At 47.1% G+C, this 22,513-nt stretch overlaps 1 protein-coding gene across 2 annotated transcripts in view; it reads left to right on the top strand.

Moving 5' to 3' along the window:
- Positions 1 to 979: 979 nt before the first annotated feature.
- Positions 980 to 22,513, top strand: part of HDC (histidine decarboxylase) — a 26,565-nt gene continuing 5,031 nt past the window's right edge. The window contains exons 1-10 of one of the 2 annotated variants that reach the window (XM_012649221.1): positions 980 to 1,371; positions 3,430 to 3,602; positions 7,184 to 7,297; positions 8,216 to 8,338; positions 10,525 to 10,659; positions 10,913 to 11,056; positions 11,490 to 11,556; positions 12,382 to 12,544; positions 12,636 to 12,726; positions 16,805 to 16,903. In XM_012649221.1, the coding sequence (XP_012504675.1) occupies positions 1,341 to 1,371; positions 3,430 to 3,602; positions 7,184 to 7,297; positions 8,216 to 8,338; positions 10,525 to 10,659; positions 10,913 to 11,056; positions 11,490 to 11,556; positions 12,382 to 12,544; positions 12,636 to 12,726; positions 16,805 to 16,903 (1,140 nt within the window). In that variant the 5' untranslated portion in view covers positions 980 to 1,340. The remainder of the gene's footprint in view (positions 1,372 to 3,429; positions 3,603 to 7,183; positions 7,298 to 8,215; positions 8,339 to 10,524; positions 10,660 to 10,912; positions 11,057 to 11,489; positions 11,557 to 12,381; positions 12,545 to 12,635; positions 12,727 to 16,804; positions 16,904 to 22,513) is intronic. The other variant, XM_012649223.1, reaches the window with a different exon arrangement.

Genomic DNA, 22,513 nt, shown 5'->3' with positions numbered 1-22,513 from the left:
CGGGGGAAATGAAAGGGAAAGGAGAGTCCAGGTGTATGCCGTGAGCATTTGGATGGATGGACGAATGGGTGGATGGATGGATGGATGAGCAATAATGAACTGAGATGGGGAAGACTAAAAGAGGAACAGGTTTTTGGGGAAAGACACAAATTTAGTTTTGCAACATGAAAGCCACACAGGGGATTTGTCAGATAAACAGTTGGATATACGATTTTGAAGCTCAGACAACAGGGAGGGCCTGATGCTATACATTTGACATGGGGTTTAAACCTGGAGGGATATCACATAGGTAACATTTAAAGCCATAGAAATGGATAAGGCCACCTAGGAAGAAAGAAGAAAGGAGGGCAGTGCCAACACTGAAGGGCTGGATGGGGGAGACAAACAGCCAGAGAGGTAGCGAGAAGACCATGACAGGCAGCGTCTGGAAGCCGAGAGAAACTGTGTCTCAAGGACGAAGTAGTAACTAATCAAATTCCACGGAGCGGACAAGAGAGATGACTGGAAACCGATAAACAAAAAGCCAAGTTGTGTTTGGCAACTTGAAAGTGTTCGATCCCCTTTTACTCAGAAATGAAGCCCCAAGAGAGGCGCTTCTCCCTGCGCTGGTTTCTGCTTGTCCCTTTACAGCACCCCCCCCCCACTTCTTTAAGTGCTAAAAGTGATTAATTCTGGGTGATGTTTTAATTTCTATTCTTTCTTGCGTATCTGTATTTTCTCCTTCTCTACAACGATAAGCAGTATGTAGTAATAAAAAGAATCCATTGTGTTGCATGATAACATCTGCCGTTCCTGAGCACGGGGGGCATCACTATCAGTGCCTGTACCCCCATCTCTGCTGCTGATAAGGAGGCAGTGGCAGGGATAATACGACTTATTCTGCCTACCCTGGGCCTTGCTCTGGGCTGCGGAGCTGGGAGCTGTGTCTGAGGCCGGGGCTCTGCTGTCTGCATTCTGGGGCGGAAAGAACTGGGGGCTGTTCACTGCATCTGCTTGGAGGCTGCCGCAGGCTTGCGTTGCTAAATGCGCTGTTTAATTTAGAAGCGTCTTTTATCCTGGCTCTCTTGACCAGCCAAAGTTGTGGTCACTGTTTTCAGCAATGACTGGGGAAAGGAGGGGTGGAATTAATTAAACCGAGAGGAAGGGACTTTGAAGGGCGGAGCTAGGGTTCACAGAGGAGAAGAAGTCTTTAAATACAGGGCCCACACCGGCTGCCAGGGAGCGAGCGGGACTGGCAAGCGGGAAGCCGGGCTGCTCCGCCTTCCACTGCCTTCTGAGCCTTCTGCGGCCTCCCGCCTCCTGTCCGTCTGTCTGTGAGAGGGAGCCCAAGCCCAGGGGAGATGATGGAGCCCGAGGAGTACAGGCGGAGAGGTGAGCCACGGGCATCCCTGACCCTTTTCCTTTTCGCCACCTGCAGCGACAGCTGCTGGTGGGCGGCCCTTCGATTTCGGGCTGTCATTCGCCTGGAGCATCAGAACTGTCTCCTGAGAGTCGGCTTCGGCAACGTTCTCTCTGTCAGAGGAGAGTGGGATCAGAGTACAAAACTTCTCTCAACCTTTCTTTGGCCCTCCCTCTCACGTACCCACCACGTCTCACTTTTCCTCTCTACTTTCCCACGAAAGAGAAGATTTGGATACCTGAGCACTAAGTGGAAAGAAAGAGATGATTCATATTCTGACATAGAAAAAAATGTTCTAAATGTTCTGTAGTCACTGCAAAATCTTTTCTCTCTCTCTCTCTCTGTGAATCTATCAGTATTGTTCTTTCACTTTGTCGTTCACTCCATGACTAGTAAGTGCCTCCTGTGTACCAAGCAAAACCAGAATGGCTATCCTGTTTTCAGGCACGGCTCTCCTTAGAAGGGAAGTAGGTAGTTGCTTAAAAGAGAATCTTCAATGTCTTTATAATTTTTTATATCTTCATCTCCACTAGTAGGTCATAGTGCCTAAAATTCCTTTGCCACAAGGTATTGTCCTATGTTAAAATCCAACTTTTCCTCTCTCTCCTCCATGAGAGAACTCACTAAGTGAGTCATAGCCTTTACACTTTAGGGTGCATTAGTGTATTCCAGTGCTTTCCAAAGGCGCATTTAGCTGAGAGCAGGTTCCCATGGGCATTGATCCTCTGAGCGGAACACAAATATGTTTAATGCTGTCCCTGGACAAGTTGAGGGCTAGGTCCAGAGCTCTCGGGTGTCTGGTGGACACTGCTGAGGTCCTGAGAGCCGCTGGGCTGGAGGAGGTTTGGAGAGGAGCAGACACAGAGAGAAGGGTGTGCAAATCTGCTGTTGTCTCCTCAGTTTTGCCTGGGGCTGGTTCTTGTTTGTAAGAACTTTACTTGAACTAATTCAGAGGCAGGAAATTGGGTTTCCTCTCCTCTTAGGGAAAAAGAGCCCATGGAGTACTAAGGAATGATTATGGATATTCAGAAAGAAACGCAGATACAGACACACACACTCACTAACACACACACGCAGACACACACAGAGATACACACACACTCAGAAAGGGAGAGAAACAATGAGAGAGACTCGGAGAGAGCAAGAGACAGGCACTGAAGACTGAGATCTGAAAGAATAACTAATTTGCAGTGGCTTCAGGGTATTCAATTTGGCTATTTTCCTTCCTTATTCATTTGTTCATTCACTTGATCAAATTTTTTGAGCATCTAAAAAATGTTCTAAGCACTGAGGTGTTGATGGAGGCAGCGGGGAGAGAGAGAAAGTTATTAGGATGTGATGCTGCATTTCCCTGAGATTTTAGGCTAGGGCAGGGTGCTTGCTCTGGACCCATGGTTGTGCTTTATGGATTCTATGAACCTCAGAAATTAAACATAAAGTTTTTGTGTGTGTGTGTAAGCCTATGGTTCTTATCAGATTCTTGAAGAAGTCCATGAGTCCAAAAAAGTTGAGAGATTACTGATCCAAGGGGAATGGTGAACAAATAGATTTTTTGTGCTTTATCAGAAGGGGGCATGGAAATTTGCCACCTGTGCTAATGAATACAGGCTGTGTGTGACAATTTTTAGATACAAAGGCTACAGAGTTTCTACTGAATGTGTAAAGTAATGAGTTACTAGATGTTCTGTTTCTGAAAAGAAAAGAAAGGCAGGAGAGACCATCAAGATTGATGTGGATAAGCGAAGGAGGAAGAAAAAGAACTGTTTTACTTCGGTGCTAGAATTTTGTGCTTTGGAGATTGTCCGTCTTGTTCATTCCCTCATTCTCACACTACCCCGGCCATTCATTCACTCCTTCCTTCTTTCTTTTCATTTTGAAGACAAGGTCGTGCCGGGGATCAGATCCTCCCTTGGCCCATGATTCCATCTCCTTCTTTACCAAGGCTCTTAGCCTAGACCTGAGAGGGTCGGGCACAAACTGGCCAGGCCCAGCCAGGGAACGTGAGCCTGGTTTCTCTGCCTCCCTTCCAGGGAGAGAGATGGTGGATTACATCTGCCAGTACCTGAGCACCGTGCGGGAGAGACGCGTGACTCCGGATGTGCGGCCCGGCTACCTGCGAGCCTGGCTGCCTGACAGCGCTCCCGAGGAACCCGACAGCTGGGACAGCATCTTCGGCGACATTGAGCGGATCATCATGCCTGGGGTGAGGCACAGAGGCCACAAGGGTGGTTTCGGGTCTCGGGCACACAGGGCGGGTGGTGGCCTGAAGGAAGGCCTGCTTTGGGCCAGCCGGGGTGACGATGCATCCTTCAGCCACTTGGCCACTAACACCCAGCCCGTGTTCTGGGCATGTGGAGGGCAGGATTGTGGCTGGAGTTAGATTTCTGGTGCCAGGACCGGCCTGTAGAGGTCGGCGGGGAGCTGGGGGAAGAATGATTGCATCCCGGGGCGTACTCTGGCAGAAGTGTGGAAATTTAACACACGGGCCAAGAAATGAACATTTCGTCTGAGGGGAAAGGGCAACCCTGGAGATGGCGCCTGAACCCTGATGGACAGAGCCAGGGGCCTCCTATACAGTGTCTGAGACCGTGGGGAAGGGGGGGAAGGAGGTGGCGCACACAAGCCCTGAGGGCACCCTGGGGGTCAGGTCGGGCTGGCCCAGGAAGCTGCGTGGGCCTCGTCAGCCCCTCCCTTCTCCTCTGTGAGGCGGAACCGTGTCCTTACGAAGGGTAGGACACGGTGAATGAGCTGCGTTTCAGGAGCAGGAAGGGCCCTCCCTGAGTTATGGATATTCTCAGCGACACAGGGTGCAGCCTGGGAACAGAGCTGGTGATGCCAGGAAACAGCGGGAGGCTGGCTGATGCCCGGGGCTTGAGCTGGAAGCCGCCTGGATAGGTGGTGCTGACATCCTTGGCCACCAGGGGTGAGGCGCCCCCCAAGGCGCTCAGCTAGAATTGCACCAACTCCCTTCCCAGGGAGGGGCTCCCTGCTGCGTGCCCAGCGCTGTGCCGGCCGCACTACGGCATAGCTCGTTTAATCTTCACAGTGGCCCTGCTTAACAGATGAGGAAACTGAGGCTCAGAGAAGTTCATTGTCTTGTCCAAAGTCGCAGAACTAGTACCTGGCAGATCCAGGATTTCAGTCTGGGCCAGCCTTACTCCCAAGGCTCTGCTGCTTCTCCTGCACTCGGTTACCTCTCCTGGCGAGTGCCTGAGTGTGCCTGGCTGTGCCCAGGCCCTACCACACAGGCCTCCTCACTCTCCCCGCTGGGACATTTGTGTTCTGAACCATGTGTGTCTAGAGGCTCTTCCTGAGGCTGACTTGAGATCCGCCTCCATCATCCCCAAAGAACTTCGGACTTACATGCGACAGAAATATGCCTGGAGCCAGGGGTCACAAAATATCCAAACTCAGAAGGTGACGGAAGTTTGTACCAAGACAAATACTCATCTCTCTTTGACCACTCAGGCTGTTTCACAAGCATCTTTCGAAAATTTCAATGTCAGTAAAGCTTTACCAAGGAGGCTAGATCCCTGATAAGATTATCTCGTGGACTCCATTCTGTAAAACATAATCTGCTGAGGGGCTAACTGTAATCTGGGAGTGAGGCTGAAAGCAACTGTTAGAAGAGCTGGAAAGAGCTGATTCATTTGGCCGAGGAATTCCAGCAGTTGCGGGGGGCGTGGTCCAAGAGGCTCATTTCTGGACAGAGAGGTCTGTCTGTTGTTGATAAGGGCTTCCTGTGGCTTATCTTGCATTATTTATCTTACAGGAACAGACAATTGCCTCCTGATAGGGCCAGGAGTTGGAAGCCCTTCTCTGGGGTTTCCAAAATACTGTCACTAAGCACAGTGACAGTGAGGGCCCAATCTTCCATCTCATCTCACAGGCCACACCAGCCTCTGAGAGTTGGCCTGAAAGCGGTTGACCCTTTGCTTTCTCATTTTGGTCAGTGCCTCATTGAAAACTGGATTAATTTTTCCTTTCCTGCTACTTCCTAGACACTAAGAGGAGGAGAACTCTCTTTCCCCTGTAATTCCAGCCCTGGTTAGAAAATCTTCATTTACTTTTCGTGCGGGAGACAGAGCAGCCCAGTGGGAGGAGGCAGGACACCATCCTGCTTGGGTGCTTGGGTTCCTGTCTGGGCCCTGTCATCTGTCCCTGTGAGGTGTGTGTGTGACCACAGGGATGAGTCCTCGCTCTGCCAGGCCCCGGATAAAGCAGAGATAATAGTAGAACCTACTTCATAGGGTGCTGTGAGAATTAAATAAGAGAAAGCGTGGAAAGTGGAAGATGTTATTACTTACCACATCTTCTGCTTGTTGGAAATCAAAGGAAGAGATTTGATTCTCCCAGAGTCAAGTCAGGAAATGTGATGTGTCTGTCCCCACACGATTAGTTTATCATTAACCTTAGTGCTTTACATTTTGCAAATTTCTTTGCCCGTACACCCCACCCACATAACAACCCTAGGAGGCAGGATTTATTGTATGATGAGAAACCAGGGTTGAGAGAGGTGCAGGAGATGATCCTGCTTTTATGGGGTCTGAAGTGTATACACATTTTGAAACCTCCTTTAAGAAAAAAAAAAAGAATAAATCTCAAAAGAGACCCATGCAAACATGGCCACTTTTGGAGCTTAAGGTCATTAGCTTCATGGTAAATCAATCTACAAGATCACGCAGCTGATTGGGGGCAGAGGTGGGACTGGAAGCTGTGTCCTTGGACTTAGATCTTATGTTCCTTCTGTTATACATGCTGTCCAGGACGTGGTCCTTGCTCTTGAAGGACTGTAAGCATTTGTGCACATGGAATAACAGGACGACGCATTAAGGTGTTATCTAATGAGTTCTCAGTAGAGTGAAACATCCAGAATTAGAGTGTCCATGGGCTCAGGGAGGGATCAGAGGGGGCTGCAGGAGCTGGGGAGGGGTTCATGGAGGAAATGAATATTTAGTAGCATTCTAAGAATCAACAGGTTCTGGAGGGTCATGTCTTTATAGGGAGTGCCTTCCCGTTAGGGGACACAGCAATGCTCAAAGACATGAATGCAGAAATGAACAGGACGTGCTTGCAGAGCAGTGAGATAAGGAGAGATTAGATAATCAATGAGGCAGATGAACCACTGGGGATGCTTCAGACCCTCCCTGTCTGCCCAGCTCCTCTTTACATCCGGTTTTGATTGTGGGCTCGCAAGTCAGCCTGGAGGTTGGCCTCCCACATGCTTGGGCCGGCCCCTCCTCCTGCCCTCTCCTTTCCTCGCTCCATCCCTTGGGGAAGCTGAAGACAGCTTTGAACCCACACGGAACCTCTGCAGGACCTTCATGCCCAGAGAACACAGCGCTCCATCAAACAAAATGTGCTTCTTGCAAGAAACAGGAGGAGAAAAGCAATCTGCTCTTCTGGAGCAATTAGGGTGCCTGCCCTTCCTTTTACTACTGGGCAGGGGTGGCCTGAGGGATAAGCACCGGGGACTGATGCGAGCACCACCCAGAAGTCCATGAGCTTATTACTGCAGTGAATGTCCTTTGCATATTTCCTTCTGGACTTTGCATACATGCAAAAGCTCCACTGGTGAGCTAGCTTAGGATAGGAGCCAGGTGGGTGGCAAGAACACCAATGAACACGTTCTATTTTCATCGAGTTGTGTCACTTATTTGTCTGTCTTAAAAGTGTTGCCCCACCTCCCGGGTGGCGCTTCCCCTTGCCAGAGAGGGTGTCTGGGGGAGGAAGGCCTCCTGAAAGTGCCTCCTGGTGCCAACTGTGTGTGTGCTCTGCCTCCAGGTGGTACATTGGCAGAGCCCCCATATGCATGCCTACTACCCGGCCCTCACCTCTTGGCCATCCCTGCTGGGAGACATGCTGGCTGATGCCATCAACTGCTTGGGGTTCACCTGGGTGAGTAGCAACGGCTGTAACTACTGGCAATGGGGGACGTAGCAGGGAGTGACATCCTAGGGCAGACATATTTTGTCTGGTCTCTGAGCAGGGTTCCAGGATAAATATTAACAGTGGTTATAGTCTTTAAGCTTAAGGCTTGTATTGATTGTCTCATCTAATCCTTTAACCCTATGGAATCACGAGTATTGTAGGTGAGGAAATTGAGGCTTAAGTAACTTATCGCCCCAATATCATACAGCTTATAGAGACACAGATGGGATTTGGACCCAGATCTGGTTATTGTCACAGTTTAGGACCCTAACTAAGCACTTTGATACCTGTTGGGTCACCACTTCCCCTGTGCACTTGTCTTCGAGTAGCTAGAGGTATGTCCTAAGAATTCCCGTAATAACTCCTCAAGCACCACTTAGCCTTAAATTGTGCCAAATCTTTCTAGAACATCTTTATATTTTAAGCCTGAACTCTCATAGGGTGTGTGTGTTGGGGCAGTGGGTGGGGGAGGGCATGTGGGTGGTATTACTATCTTTTCCAGGAAGGAGTATACTTTCTTTCTTAGTCCTAAAACCTCTCCCTGGTCTTTAGAGTGTTTCTCAGATGGGTATTTTAGAGACTTGGGGAGCCAAATCCAAGCCCATCATTTCTAGGTTTCTTTCTCCACAGAGCCTTAGAGGATTTGCCTCACTGAGGGCAGCAAGAATCCAAAGCCCCATATCTTTCCTCTTTCTGGTTTGGCAGAGGATGGGGTAGGCGTAGGACACAGGGCCTGACACTGATCCCTTCTCCGGGGAGGTTCCTGTTGTTACCGTCAGGGCCAGGTGAGGGCCAGGGCAGAGAGAGACAGGTGTGATTCTTGGGCAACTGGGGGCGTTTCGGTGCCCTGGGGCTGTGCAGATGAAGTTCCTTTTCCTCTTTCAGGCTTCCAGCCCTGCGTGCACAGAGCTGGAGATGAACGTCATGGACTGGCTGGCGAAAATGCTGGGACTCCCAGAGCACTTCCTGCACCACCACCCCGGCAGCCAGGGGGGAGGCGTCCTGCAGGTACCTCCGTTGGCAAAGCTCCACCCAGCACGGGGGCTAAGTAGTGAAAGATAAGCCAAACCCTAAACTGGCAATTCTCCCGCTCTGCACGGAATTTCCTGCGTTACCCACACCACGGTCACCCGCGCCACCATCGTCACTACCACGACGGACTGCACGGCACCGACAGCACCACCGTCCGCCTCCCACCTCCTTCACAGCCACTACTCCCACCGCAGCTTCTGCTACTTTTGCACTCGCTGCGGCCACTTCTCTTTTCCTCCAATGAGATCGAAAAATCAACACATGATCGCATTTCCAGTGTTACTTAATTCGGGCTTATTAGTGTAAAATCTGACAACTGCCGTCGTGGGGTTGTCCCATTGTATACCACATGGTAAGAGGGGAAAAGCGGAGGCAAGGGGAGGACTTCTCTCCCCGCCCCCTCCGTCCAGGAGACCGTTGGCAGTGAGACCAATCCACAGGATAAAGCCAGCAATTGTATCCTCCAGCTCTCGCTTTTGGATACCTGTCAAATGATAGTTCTTAAAACATTTCATTTTCTCAAGAGTAAAGCCACAGAGTGGAGCTTTCCATGTGCCTCCCATAGACCATGCATGTTTCTAGGTGCTTTCGCCTCTATAAACCCTTGACATTCGTGAGGGTTTGGTTCTGAGACCTTTGAGAATCCTCAAATTCTTGAATTTTACTGTAACGTGTAATTTTCCTGGTTTTATAATCTATAAGATAGAGATAATTACAATATTTCTGTCAAAGAATGGATGTGAGGATTAAATGAATTATTCTGTTAGATAAAAATAGCCACACTGCTCTGAGATGAGAATGGGAAGTAGGCTGGTCTGACTTGCTGGCTGAATGACTCCCTCTCTCACGCCAGCCTTGCAGCAAGATTAAAATCTGAACCTCACAAGAAAGACAAATTGTTGCAAACTGGGGACCTTCTGGCTTGTTAGCAAATAGTTACAACTTCAGATATTATATCTGGAAGAACACATCGAATGTCTACTGTGCACCATCTTGCTGATTATCTGAAGAGCCCTGTGGGTAAATAGTATCATCCCCAGTGCTTGAGATAAGAGCACTGAAACTCAGAGAGATTAACTAGCTTGTCCTAGGTCACACAGCTGGTAAGTGGAAGAATGAGGATTCAAACCCAGGCCTGTCTAAATCCAAACCACGCTTTCTCTTGCATTCAATAACCATGTGAACTTGAGTTAGTCACATAAACTCTCTGAGCATCCCTATCCTCATCTTAGTGTGGCAAGAATCTCAACTATCTCAGAGGTGTTGTGAAGAACAAGCAGGATGATGGAAAGTGTTTTGTGAACTATGATGCCATATAGATGAAAGGTGGTATTATTATTATTATGTTGGCTTCCTTGTTATGGAGTAATTTCCAGCCACTGACAATCTGTGGATCTGGTCCACACACCTCTCCATGACGGTGTCTGCCAGGCTTTTGAGCAACATTCTATCAGCTGTAGGTCACCTGAATATTTCAAGAAGCAAAGACACGGAGACTGAGTGAATCGATGATGAGAAACCATGAAGACTCCTGTGACTTGCTGGGGTGGCCTGCAGGATTTCCACAATCGTGACCAGAGCAAAATCCCATCCGCCCCTTGTTTGGATAATCTGTACTCCCATCCTGGGAGGCAGTTAAAGAGATGCTCTCCATTTTATAGATGGAAAAGAGTCTTCCCTAGGGGCAGTATTAGCTCAAGGTCACAAGAGCCATTGACAACAAAAACCGAGGCCAAAGTCCCCAACTTCTCACCTAGGCCAGGACCCTCTCTCTGGGATATGGCTGTGGAATCAAACCCCATTTCCACACCTAATAAATTGAGAGTTCTTTTAAATAAGGCTCACAGGGGGCGCAAACTCAAATCCATGAGGGACATTCTCTTTTTGGTTTCTGTGGCCTAATAAAGATGTTGGTATTATGTGCAAACTTGCTTTCAGAATGCAGAATGGATATGCGAGTTGAGGAGGAAGGAGGGCCCCTAAGGCAGGAGCTGTGTACTTCCTTAGGTAGATCTCTCTCTCTCTCTCTCTCTCTCTCTCTCACACACACACACACACACACACACACACACACACGGAACTATGAAACCTGGGGAAGTTTGGCAAGAGAACACAGAGAGCGGCTGCCATTGGTAATCCTTTGTAATCCTTTTCCGCTGCAGAGCACAGTGAGTGAATCCACCTTGATTGCCCTGCTGGCAGCAAGGAAGAACAAAATCCTGGAAATGAAAAAGTCTGAGCCCGATGCTGACGAGTCCTCGCTGAACGCCCGACTCATCGCCTATGCCTCTGACCAGGTGAGTCGCCCGGCACAGGACAGACCTTCGGGTGGGCGCTTGGCTTCTGCAGTCTTTGTCCTTGAGCAGTTTCCTTCCGGCAGGAGTATGCTGGGGCTCAGGGCAGCTCAGGCCGGGGTCGTCTCCAGGAGCTGCAGGGGAAGACAAACTCCGACACTTGCCTTTGATTCCCTCAGTCTCCTGCTTCAGCCGTTTCTGGGGAGTGTTCGTTCCAGGGCGGCTCTGTGCTGACAGGTTTCTGTGACCTTTCTAGGCTCACTCCTCAGTGGAGAAGGCTGGTTTGATTTCCCTCGTGAAGATGAAATTTCTGCCTGTGGATGACAATTTCTCACTTCGAGGGGAAGCTCTTCAGAAAGCCATCGAGGAAGACAAGCGGCAGGGCTTGGTGCCTGTCTTTGTAAGTCAGACTGTGTGCCTAAGTTTAGGATGATAGGACTTGGATGTGAGGAAGGAAATTTGGCAGAATTCAGGTGAGTAACGTGTTGCAAACAAGCAGAAAGGTCCTCAAATACAATGTTGTACAAGTTATGAGTTGCTTTCCATTGGTGTGTTATGAAACAAATTTTGTGGGTCATCACCAATATTAAAAAGAAATAGAATAGAAAATGTCAGTGCATTCATATAGCCAGAGTATGTATTGTTTTGTGAAACTTATTTAAAAAACTATACATGTGTATATTTACTAGGTTGCTATATAAAATGTCTTTCTTACTGTAGATCATGGTAAAATACAGTGTAAAATACACACTGTTCTAGTGGGATCTTTTTTTAGGCCGGATGTGTCAGATGAACCCACCCTGCCATGTTAACTTGCCTTTGTTTTCCTCTAGGTCTGTGCAACACTAGGGACCACTGGGGTCTGTGCATTTGACTGCCTGTCTGAACTGGGCCCCATCTGTAAGTATCTGCTCTGTTTGGCTGGGAAGACAAGGAATACATTTTTAAATGTTTCCTAGAGCAAGAACCTGAAACTAGCTCTGTGGAATTATTCTCACCCCTCTTTGGTCAATGTGGAGACATGGGAAGAACGACCCAAGGTCAGGAGGGCCTTTCCCAGGCATAGCAGGGCGTTGCTTTCCCCAGTGGTGTCACACAGGGTACAGCCATCCTGCCTTGCATCCTGTCCTAGGACGCAACAGTGGGAGAGCCTTCGACTTTCTCATCTCCCTTGTATGTTGAACTCCACTTAAAGCAGGCCATATCCAAAATACGGGGCGAATGAGGCACCGTGAAATATTTCCTAGTCCAGCTTCAGAAAAGGAAAAGGGCAGGAAAGGAGAAATCGTGGGAAAGGTGAAAGCAGAGAAGAAACCCCTATGGGATTGTGTAAGCCCCAAGCAAGAAACACTAGGAAAGAGAAACATCTTCCCTCTACCTTTTGCATTAGAGGCACTAACATTGCTCTCTGGGCTGGTGGGAAGTTGGTTTCTGTGCCAGGATTCTCTAGGTTGAGGCCTAGAGGGTGTCAGCCCTCTGCCCAGTGAGACAAAAAGGCCAGGGGCGACTGCAGGCTTTCCCGTCAGCAGATAGCGGTGCCTCGTTCAGCCGCACTTCCTCGCTGACACCCCTTCCTCCGTCTCCACACCCTCCACACCTGCTTAGCCAAAGCACATCATTCTCCCCCAGCTGTTCCTTGGGAAGCCCACCACCAGCTTGGCCAGGGGAGAGACACCTTTCCCCCTTTGTGCCTCCCCTCCAGTCAGGTGACATTTGTCTCCTCAGGTGCCCACGAGGGGCTGTGGCTCCACATCGATGCTGCTTACGCAGGCACTGCCTTCCTGTGCCCCGAGTTCCGGGGCTTTCTGAAGGGCGTCGAGTATGCCGACTCCTTCACCTTCAATCCTTCCAAGTGGATGATGGTGCACTTTGACTGTACCGGGTTCTGGTGAGTGTGGCGTCCCCGCTCCGAGCTCGCGGGAAAGCCTTGCTTCCTCTGGAGAGACCTCAGCCCCTAATGCCTGTCTGGAAACCCCCAGGGTCAGGGACAAGTACAAGCTGCAGCAGACCTTCAGCGTGGACCCCGTCTACCTCAGGCACGCCAACTCGGGTGCTGCCACCGACTTCATGGTGAGTGGCCAGGAACGGGCAGCCTGGTGGCATCTGGCCCCCAGGACCACCCGTCTGCTGGCGCCCTTCAGATGGCAGCACAGCATGAGCTCATCCCAAACACCTTGGTTTCAAATTGTGCCCGAATACATAGAATGAAACCCAGAAAACAGTTAAAACCCCTAGAAAATGAGGCCAACCTTTGAGGCAGCATGCACATTTCCTGAATATTTTGTGGCATTTTCTTTATTCCCAGAAATGTTCTCTGGGAACCAATTCCCTCTGCCTCCAACTTGGATGATCTTTTCTGCTTACTACCCAGCAACAGGGTCGGGTGCAGAACTTCCTGGGTGGGAAAAAGGCTCCTTGTTTAAATCACTTTTGCCTCTTTGTCCCCAGCAGAGGCACTATAGGCAGCTCTGTGGTAGTGATGGGCCTGGGTCCCTGTGGGAGGTTCTGGACACCTCCAAGCATGGCCGGCCTTCCCACCTGGCTGCACCTCGACTCTCTCGATCCCGCGTTCCCAGTCTGGGCTGTGTCTTGGGGAAACATGTTCTTCAGAGTTACGCCTCAGTTTGAAGATGAGCCCTCCCTTTAATTGTAGGGGAGACAGGATGTAAACACATGTATTACATACAGCACGGCCCCTGGGAGGCAGTGGGGCAGAGTACCTGAGCGTGGTTTTGGATTCCATACCAGCAGGGCCCTTCAGGAAACTTATTGGACCTCTCGGAGCCTTGGCTTCTTCATCTGTAAAATGGGAATAGTGGCACCAATTCATAGGGGATTGTGAGGCTAAAATGGGAATGTACATGTAGATCCCTTGGCATGGTAACTGTGTGGCCAATGCTCAATAAATGGTAGGCAGAATATTTTCCTAAAAGCTCTTCTTTTAAGCTGCAGAGATTTGCCCATAGCAAAGTGATTAAGCATGTAGGTGCTAGAGCCAGATGGCCTGGTTTGAATCCCTGCTCCTCCATTTACTGACGTGTGTGGCCTTGGTAAGTGACTTAAACTCTATGTCTAGTTTTCCTCATCTGCAAAATGAGGATGATAACAACAGTTTTGGCTTCTTAGGCTTGCTGTGAGGATTAAATGAATTAGTATAGTGCAGGGCTGAGAGCAACGCCTGATCCCTGAGAGAGTTCTTTGTGAAGAGATGGTTTTGTCTTGTCTCTTTGGCCAACTGGAGTGTCTTGCTCTTTTAGTCCTAAAATAATAGCTCCACATCACTTGATTATATTGGTCATTATCCCTCGGACCAGCTCATGCTCTCTTCAGATTTTTGAGGCTTTTTGATTGGTGTTGCAGGCAGCAAGCCTCGGGGCTCACTGGTTGTGGGGGAAGACCCTCTGGAAACAAATGAAGATAGAATAATGGTTCTGAAATCTCCACTGCCCTTTCTGGTGGGCTTTCAGAACATTTTTAAATTAAAAATTTAAAAAACTCCACAAGCAACCCAAGGGGCAGATATTTTTAGGGATAATTGTAGGTTTCTTTCCTGAGCAAGAAATGATGCCCATTCTCCTATCAGTGTATTTGGATCACCATAACCTAAGAGCATCATCTTTATTTACCATCGCCCATTTTGAATGTCATGTTACTCTGTTATTCATTTATCGTGGTGTCTCGGATCTTCCTGTAGTTCATTCCCATTCCTTTAGAGATTTTATAGTGCCCTCTCTCTCCCAGATAACTGACAAAAATATGAAATTAAACTTTTCCCAGCACTGGTCTGGGGGAATCCTACTATTTTTATTTCTACATCCAGAAGGTGCTACTTTATGCTTATCCTTCCTCCGTCTCTAATCTTATGCATTTAATTTTCAAGTCGTTGAAGAAAACTGAAGCCGCTGTCTTTGTCATGATCCTGGGGTCCTCACAGCTGCTCTAGGATATGCCAATCTCTTTTTCACCCAGGTGGCTGCAGCTTTAAATAGAAGCTCCGCCCTACTCTGAGTGAGCCAGAAATTGAGCAGCATCTCCTGGGTTGATGTGCTTAATCCCTGGGGCCCTGGAATCACTGAAAATCAGGGCTAGATTCTCTGCCGCTAGAGAAGCTCCCCTCCCTCTCCTCTCACGGCACAGAGAGCATCAGTGGATGGGGCCATGTCTTGCCCTTGAAAAATCTGCAAAACCTTGAAAGGACACAGAGAAGGCTGAGGATGTCTCAAGTTAAAGAGCCCCGTCAGCTTTTACAAGTCCGAATTTCCTGATCCAACAGAAAATGTTGGCTAGAACCAGTCTGCTGAGTCAGCATGGATTGGTTTTGGACTAGTGACAAGAAAAGGAGCAAGTGGGAATAAGATTGTGAAGAAATAAAAATAAAATCATCTCTGCCTCTCCCTGTTTATTTGTTGATGAAATAAAGTCGTCAGTTGGTTATAACCATCTGGAAACCAGAACAGTTTTAGAGACAACTCCTATCATCCATTCATTATTCTCCCACAGTGTCCACTGGACAAGAGGTAGAGTTGACGCTTTCCCTGTTGCAGAGATTCTGTCCTGTTTCCAGGTTTTTGTTTTTGTTTTGTTTTTTAAGAGACAGGGTCTTGTTCTGTCACCCAGGCTGGAGTGCAGTGGTGTCATCATAGCTCACAGTAGCCTCAAACTCCTGGGCTCAAGCTATCCTCCTGCCCCAGCCTCCCAAATAGCTGGGACTACAGGTGTGTGCCACTATGCTCAGCTAATTTGTAAAATTTTTTGTAGAGATGAGGTCTCTTTGTGTTGCCTGGGGGGGTCTCCAACTTCAAGTCTCAAGCGATCCTCTTGCCTTGGCCTCCCAAAGTGCTGGGATTACAGGTGTGAGCCACTACACTCAGCCCCATTTCCAGGTTTTGATGCCCTCTGCTGGCAAGCAAAAGTCCTCACGCTGGTCTTTGGCACTACAGTGTTGCTTGGAAATCAAAGGCTTAGTACTTTTACGCAGGGGAAATGTCCATCAACAAAGGGATAGTGTCCCAACTGTGCCTGGCTCAGGAGGCAGGAGCCTGGTGAGGGATTAAGGTGAGGACATTTGTGAAGATTTGACAACCCTGTGGATGGGCAGATAAATACTTGTACTCCATGGGACACATATTTATTTTTAGTCAACAGAAATTGTGGTAGAAGTTTTCTGACAGTTAAGAGAGGGGTCACTAGAAACCACTTGACTCATTAGACTAACTACAGATGTTTTCCAAACCTTTTGCTCTATTTTCAGATCTGAAAAATTGGTTTGGAAATTTTCAGATCTCTGGTGACTGCAATCTCAAACTTTAAGCTCTGTTGAATTTGGTCACCAGGAAGAAAGGGTCAATTTTAGTTTAACAGGCAGAAATTCAGATGCTCATTTGAAATCTGAAAGCTGGACTGATGCCTCTGAGGTCACAGGAATCTCAAAGGAAGAAGGACAAGGCAGTGAAATTAAATAAAGATCATCTTGGCTGTAGACAGAAATACTACTGTGATTTGTAGCTCACATTTTTAAATCATTTAAACAGGCAACACTTACTACATCTTCTTCTGAGGCTCTTTGCATCTGTTGTCCTCGTACCACTTCCCCGGGAGGTGCTGTCTGTTCTCCACCTCACAGACCGAGGAGCCAGTGTAGTGGCACTGCCCAAGGTCACACAGCTAGTAGGTGGCAGAGCTGGAGGACAAACCCAGTTCTGTGGGGCTCTAGCATCTGAGCTCTAACCACTGTACTTTACGTTTTGGGGTGAATCAAAATAGGACTTTATTTTCTGCTACTGAAAGAACTTAGGTTCCTTTAGAGGAAAAATATATTGCCCCTATCTTGAATTTCTGGGCTGGGACAAACCATTTAAAGTGGCTTTTAAAGCAAAGTGCCCTTCTCATTGGTTCAGGGTAATGGACTTGGTTTCCACTTGCCCTGGTCTTGGACAAGGGACTATTGGCCACTTTCATCAGAGATTTGGTCACACACAGGGCAGCCTTGGGTAACTTGCCTTGGCTTGTTCCTTAGCAACAGCTGCAGGAGTCATGGTAACACCGTTTATCCCTGGAGGGCTGGGCAGGCGATGGATAATGCCCAGGAGTGCCCAGGGAGTGGGGCGCCTTGTCTCTAACCATGGGTACTGTTTTCGTTTGTTTCTAGCACTGGCAGATCCCACTGAGCCGGCGGTTTCGCTCTATTAAACTCTGGTTCGTGATTCGGTCCTTCGGGGTGAAGAACCTTCAAGCCCATGTCAGACACGTATGTAGTGGCGCACACCATGGGGCTGAACCTGTGTTACTTTGTTTTCTCATGGGGACGAAGGCTGGTTTCTGCTTTGCAAGTCTGCCCCGGAGATCTGTGGTGTCTGGCTCAGGTGTCCGGGCCTGTGCGTGGGCTCCTGGGGCTTGATTATTCAGGGTGGCCGCCTCTTTGCAAGCTAGAGGAACGCTGAGCACAACCTGGCCCTGGAGGGCTGGCTGATGTCTGTCCTCTGCTGCGTATCTCACCATTCTGCTTGCTGTCATTGAGCATGGGCACTGATGGCCCGAGAGCCTGGTTTGCAGAGAGAGAAAGAGAACATAAATCAAAGGGCAGTATATGTGGCCAGGGTAGGATCATATCTTTTAAAGAATCACCCTGATTGTCACAGCTGGCTGAACATTTTAGTCACTATTATGGTTATGCCTGAAACATAGCTCTCCTGGCTTGGGCAGATCGGCCTACCAAGTCTGGAACAAACCTCCCTGAATTGTGTGAACAGGTATTTGTGGAAGGCCTATTTGGTACAATTGATTTCAATTCAATTCAGCATCTACCAAAGTATTGTGCTAGGAAAGGCTCACAGAGATAAATGAGACAGGCCCAGCTCCTCTCCTGTGTTCTTCATGGAGGAGGTGGGGCTCATTTAAGAACTTTGGCCAGCAGCATTTTTCTCTCATTTCTGTAAGAGCCTATGTGGAAGACAAAGCCCTTGATAGAAGCAGCAGGGAAAACCCAAGGAGCTGTCCTTTCTTACTGTGTGTGTAACTTTCCCCTTCCACCTTTCATCTAGGGAAATTCCTTCTTCCTTAAACACAAGACAATGAAGTGGCTGAAGCAGTCACTGTGACTCATTTTGATGTTGGTAATTTTACATTTGTAATTACCAATGGATGTTTACCCAATAAGCAGCTGTCGCCCAGTGTATTGAGGGACTTCAGGCACTTTATGCTCTTTCAAGGTCCTCATGGCAGTGGGTAGGGCATGGGTGGTACAGGTTACAAGTAATAAGGAAAATCCTGTTGCTTACAACTTAGGACTGGATGGGCAGTGTGCAGACGCTGGCCAACCTTCCTTAACGCTGCCTTTTGCGAATCAAATTGATACAGGAAAGTGGACCCCAAAACTGGGGTCCGGTTGAAGGCTATGAGGGTTCTTGGCTTTGCATGAGAAAGAATTTAAGAGTAAGCTGACAGTAAAGCAAAAGCAAGTTTCATTGCGATAGAAAGAGGGGAAAAAAAGAGAAAAGTGGCTGCCCTGTAGACAGGGCAGTGGCTATCTCTCAGAGCAATAGAGAGTAGCACCTTGTGAGCTTCAGGGCTCTTGTTTTATAACTTCTGTTTAATTTTATGTTAAGCAGAGGGAGTATTATTCAAGATTTTGGGGAAAGGGGTGGGGAGTTCCCAGAACTGAGGGTCCCTCCCCTGTCTAAACCATATGGGTTAACTTCTGGGAGTTGCCATGGCATTTGTAAACTGCATTGGTGCTGGTGGGAGTTTCTAGTAGTATGCTAATACATTATAAGTAGAGTATAATGAGCAGTCAGGGTAACCTGAGGTTGTTTTTCATGGCCATCTGGGTTCCGGCTGGTTTTGGCCGGTTTCTCTGCCATCTCTTGATTTAACAGAGACTTTAGTTCAGGGCTCATGACTACACTGAGCAAGGCCTGCTGGTTTCCTATCTCATTCCCTACTCAGAGATCATGCTCCTCCTTAAATCGGGTTATAGAAGGATGGAGATCTGTCTTCCCTAACTGTTTCCTATTGATTTTATGGGCATAGGCCCTGCCTCGAATTGGAGGAATAAAAATCTCTGAATGTCTGGTCCAAGGGACCCAAGGGCAGGGTGTTTTCATTCGCTGGATCAGCTGGTGAGATGGGCTGGAAGCCCTCTGTCAACATTATTTTAAATTGCAGTTGTTGCAACCTGGAAGACATAAACTTTATAAGAAGATTAAACAAGGAAAGACCAATAATAAAATCGTCATTAAAGACCCCAGTAGGGGCAGAAACTAGGTAACAGATGATAAAAACCCTTGTATTGAGTCTCAGTTTCTACCGAGGTGGCACCTTGACTAAACCTGTGTAGACATTTAGCCTGCTTATATATTTTAAAAATCTTTTTCTATTTGTCCATTGGCATTGACATAAGTATAGTAAGTTTTATTGATTATTATACAAACACTACCTTGTTTAGCCAATAAATAATCTGAGGCTATTTGGTTATCTATTATTATATTGGCTAAAGAATCTAGGGAGGTCTTAAACCTAGTTAAAGCATCTCTAGTAATCTGGGCCAGAATTTCTATTTGGGTAGACAAGTTTCTTATGGCGACTTTATGATAAATAAAACCTCTCTAAGGGGTGGCCATTCTAATAGTGGCTCTTATCTCAGCCATAATAAGACTAATGACCCTTCCCAATGAGAGGTATTTTTGTTTGTTTATAGTGAAACGAATCACGCAGGCATAGTACTATCGTCGTGTGTTGTCGTGCAACTCGTGCTATGTTAATGATGGTACAAGTTTTATTAGGTGGGGATTTTAGTGTTATAATTAGGTAAAGGGCACTAAGGGACAACCAAAGTAGTTTTAAAGTAGGCAGGGTTGGTTTGAACCAGTCATTTTAAGGCAAGAAAGTGTTGAGGCCCCCAAGAAAGTGCTGGGCACTTTTTCTGAGCCCAGTAGTTATCTTAGCGCCTGGCTGGTCTGCTGTGTTACAATTATGTTGAGCACTCTAGGCAAGCATAATGTTTTTTTTTTTTTTATTTCAGCATATTATGGGGGTACAGATGTTTAGGTTACGTATGTCGCCCTTGCCCCCCACCTCCAGCATAATGTTTTTGTTATGTGGTGGGGAACTTCCATTTTTTCTTCAATCTACCCCATTTTTTAGCTCCTACAATCTTTTTGCCTATTCTTTTGCAATGTTTTTTGAGTGGGGAATGAGGGGACATTATATCTATGATTTTTACATTGACTTATATTTTATGGCAGTAACTTGTGTCTATAACTCATACCTGTAATATAGGCAACAGTAACAAAAGTAGGTGTTAAATATAATCATTATGCCAATTAACAAAACATAGCTCTAATGTGTAGGCAAAGAATGCAACCACTCAGAAAAGGAATCAAAGACTCCTAATTTTTTATGTTATTGATCTGGGCACCTAAATGATTTAAAGCATCGGTAACATTATTTTTTTAATCTGGAATATATGTGTAACAGGTGGTTTTCACTAAGGCACAGGTCTCACCTGTGTTGTAGTGAGTATATCTAGGGTCATTCTGTTTTGTATAATTATTTTTTTTATTTGGGTAGTTTCTTGGCTTAAGAGGAACATAGTATTTTTGGTGTCGTTTAGTGTTTTAGTTGTGAATTGGGCCAGAGCAGTAATTTGGGTGAGAGCATTTAATGCCCCTGCTCCAGGGACTAGAATATTTAGGAGTCATTTTCTTGGGGAAACAAGCTCTCAAGGCCTTTGTATTATTAGGTACTGTGGGCAGAGTTTTATGTCTAATTCCTGGCAGGGAGGGCCACCTTGTGGTGTATCTCTCAGTCTGACTGTGGGGGTGGTATGGCCACAAGTGTGTGCTGCACAGCCACCCAGCCCCCGAAGATGGAATATAAGCTCTAGCTCTTATGAAGCAGTTTTGTTTTTCTGTCTAGTCAGATGTCCACACTCTGACAATGTCATTTGCCATGGATTGTAGGAACAATAGCCTATGGGGGTACACATGGGTGTTTAGAAGGAACTCTCAAGGGCTAATCTATTCCCTGTAACATTACTATTGATGTATTTTCTCTTGTAGGCCCTATTAGGGTGGTTGTTATAGGCTCTGAACCTCGCCTACAATATCACACAAGGCTTCCCTCCCCGGAACAGGCATAATAGCCAATTGATAAGTTTTTGGCCTTGTCTATGCCATTTCTACTATAGTGGCTCTAGCTGGGATTGGTGTCTTTGTACGATGGCATCACAAAGCTCTCAGACTTCTGTCAAGGAGCACAGTTGGGGTCACTTCACCTTTAGCCACCTTTATGGGTACCCTCTGGCACCATAAAGCCAACCTATTATGGAGGTCCTTTGTATCTCAATTTTAGGTCCAAGTAGCCATCGCCACTCATCAGGTCTGTTGGGCTTCTCAGGAGCGTGATCTGGCCATCTGTATAAGGGGCATGGCTTGGTGTCTCAGACATAACTCGGAGAGTTTGAGGGGCCTTGTCAACAACTCATAAGGCGGATGCCATGTGTGGTAGTGGGTGACCCACTGAAAACCTGTATAGCCCCTGGAGATTCTTTGACAGGGCCTTAAGGAGCTGTCCTTTGGACAGTGCACAGACGTGAGTTTTTAACAGACCATTTTTAAATTAGACCTGCCCCCGCTGAATTATATGGCAGGTGAAATCTCTAGTCTATGTTTTATTCTGTCGTCCATTTTTCAATGTCATATCCTGTGAAATGGGAACCTTGGTCACTATCAATTTTTTAAAACCCTTTAGGCACCATAAGGGCAAAACTCAAAACACCACAGTCAAGGTTACAAGATTAACTTATTTATAAGCATTTAGAATCTTGGTTTTAGTTGCAAACTTGTAGGAATTTTGTTATACAAAACATAACCATTAGAGCCTAAGGATTTAGAAACTTTTGTATCAGAATTTTTTTGTGGTCCTTTTAAAGAATTAATAATGTTGTAAACAAAAAGCTTATAAATCATGTCTAGTTCTGATAATGACAGGAAAAAGAAGTTTACAGATAGTTAAATATTTCAATTATCTGGCAACAAATTTATATTAATTTAGATAGAAGCAAAATTATTTTTGTTGTTTTTGTGATTTTTTTTTTTAAGACAGGGTCTCACTCTGTTGCCAGGGCTAGAGTGCAGTGGCATCATCATAGCTCACACAAACCTCAAACTCCTGGGCTCAAGGCATCCCTCTGCCTCAGCCTCCCAAGTAGCTGGGACTACAGGCATGCACCACCATGCCCGGCTAATTTTTTCTATTTTTAGTAAAGACGGGATCTTGCTCTTGCTCAGGCTGGTCTTGAACTCCTAAGCTCAAGTGATCCTCCCACTTCGGCCTCCCAGAGTGCTAGGATTACAGGCGTGAGCCACCGTGACTGGCCAAGAGCATTAGTTTCATGGTCTTTAGCTAGCCTGATTCCAGGTCTGTACTTGAGTTGTCTTAATTGGTACTCATGTTGATTTAAGAAAATTTCACTCAGAAAGATATCATAGCTGGTAAGACAGGCGGTAGAAATGGGCCTGGAGGGAAGGAGATACAGGGGAGAATCATGACAAAATTAGAAAATGAATGACAAAAGTATAAAGCCTCTAGAAAACAACTGGAAGGATGCTTTTCCTGGGAGAGAGCCTTAGGACATGCAAATGAAAATTTCCTGGGCCAGTGAGTGAAGCCCATTTGAAACTGACCATGCAGGAGAGAGAGAAGGGGGCTCTGAGTGAGGTCTGTAGCAACCATCATGGTCAAAAGGCGAGGTCAGCTAGATCCCTTGCCTTCTCTTGAAGTAGAGTAGCAAGTGTGAGAACTAGCTGATAGAATTACTTAGCAAATATTTTATTGAGATCCTTCTGGATGCTTGGAA

The sequence above is a fragment of the Propithecus coquereli genome, unplaced genomic scaffold (genome assembly GCF_000956105.1).
Source record: "Propithecus coquereli isolate 6110/MARCELLA unplaced genomic scaffold, Pcoq_1.0 Scaffold3, whole genome shotgun sequence".
In the NCBI taxonomy this organism is placed as follows: domain Eukaryota; kingdom Metazoa; phylum Chordata; class Mammalia; order Primates; family Indriidae; genus Propithecus; species Propithecus coquereli.
This window is presented reverse-complemented; position numbering and strand designations above follow the sequence as displayed.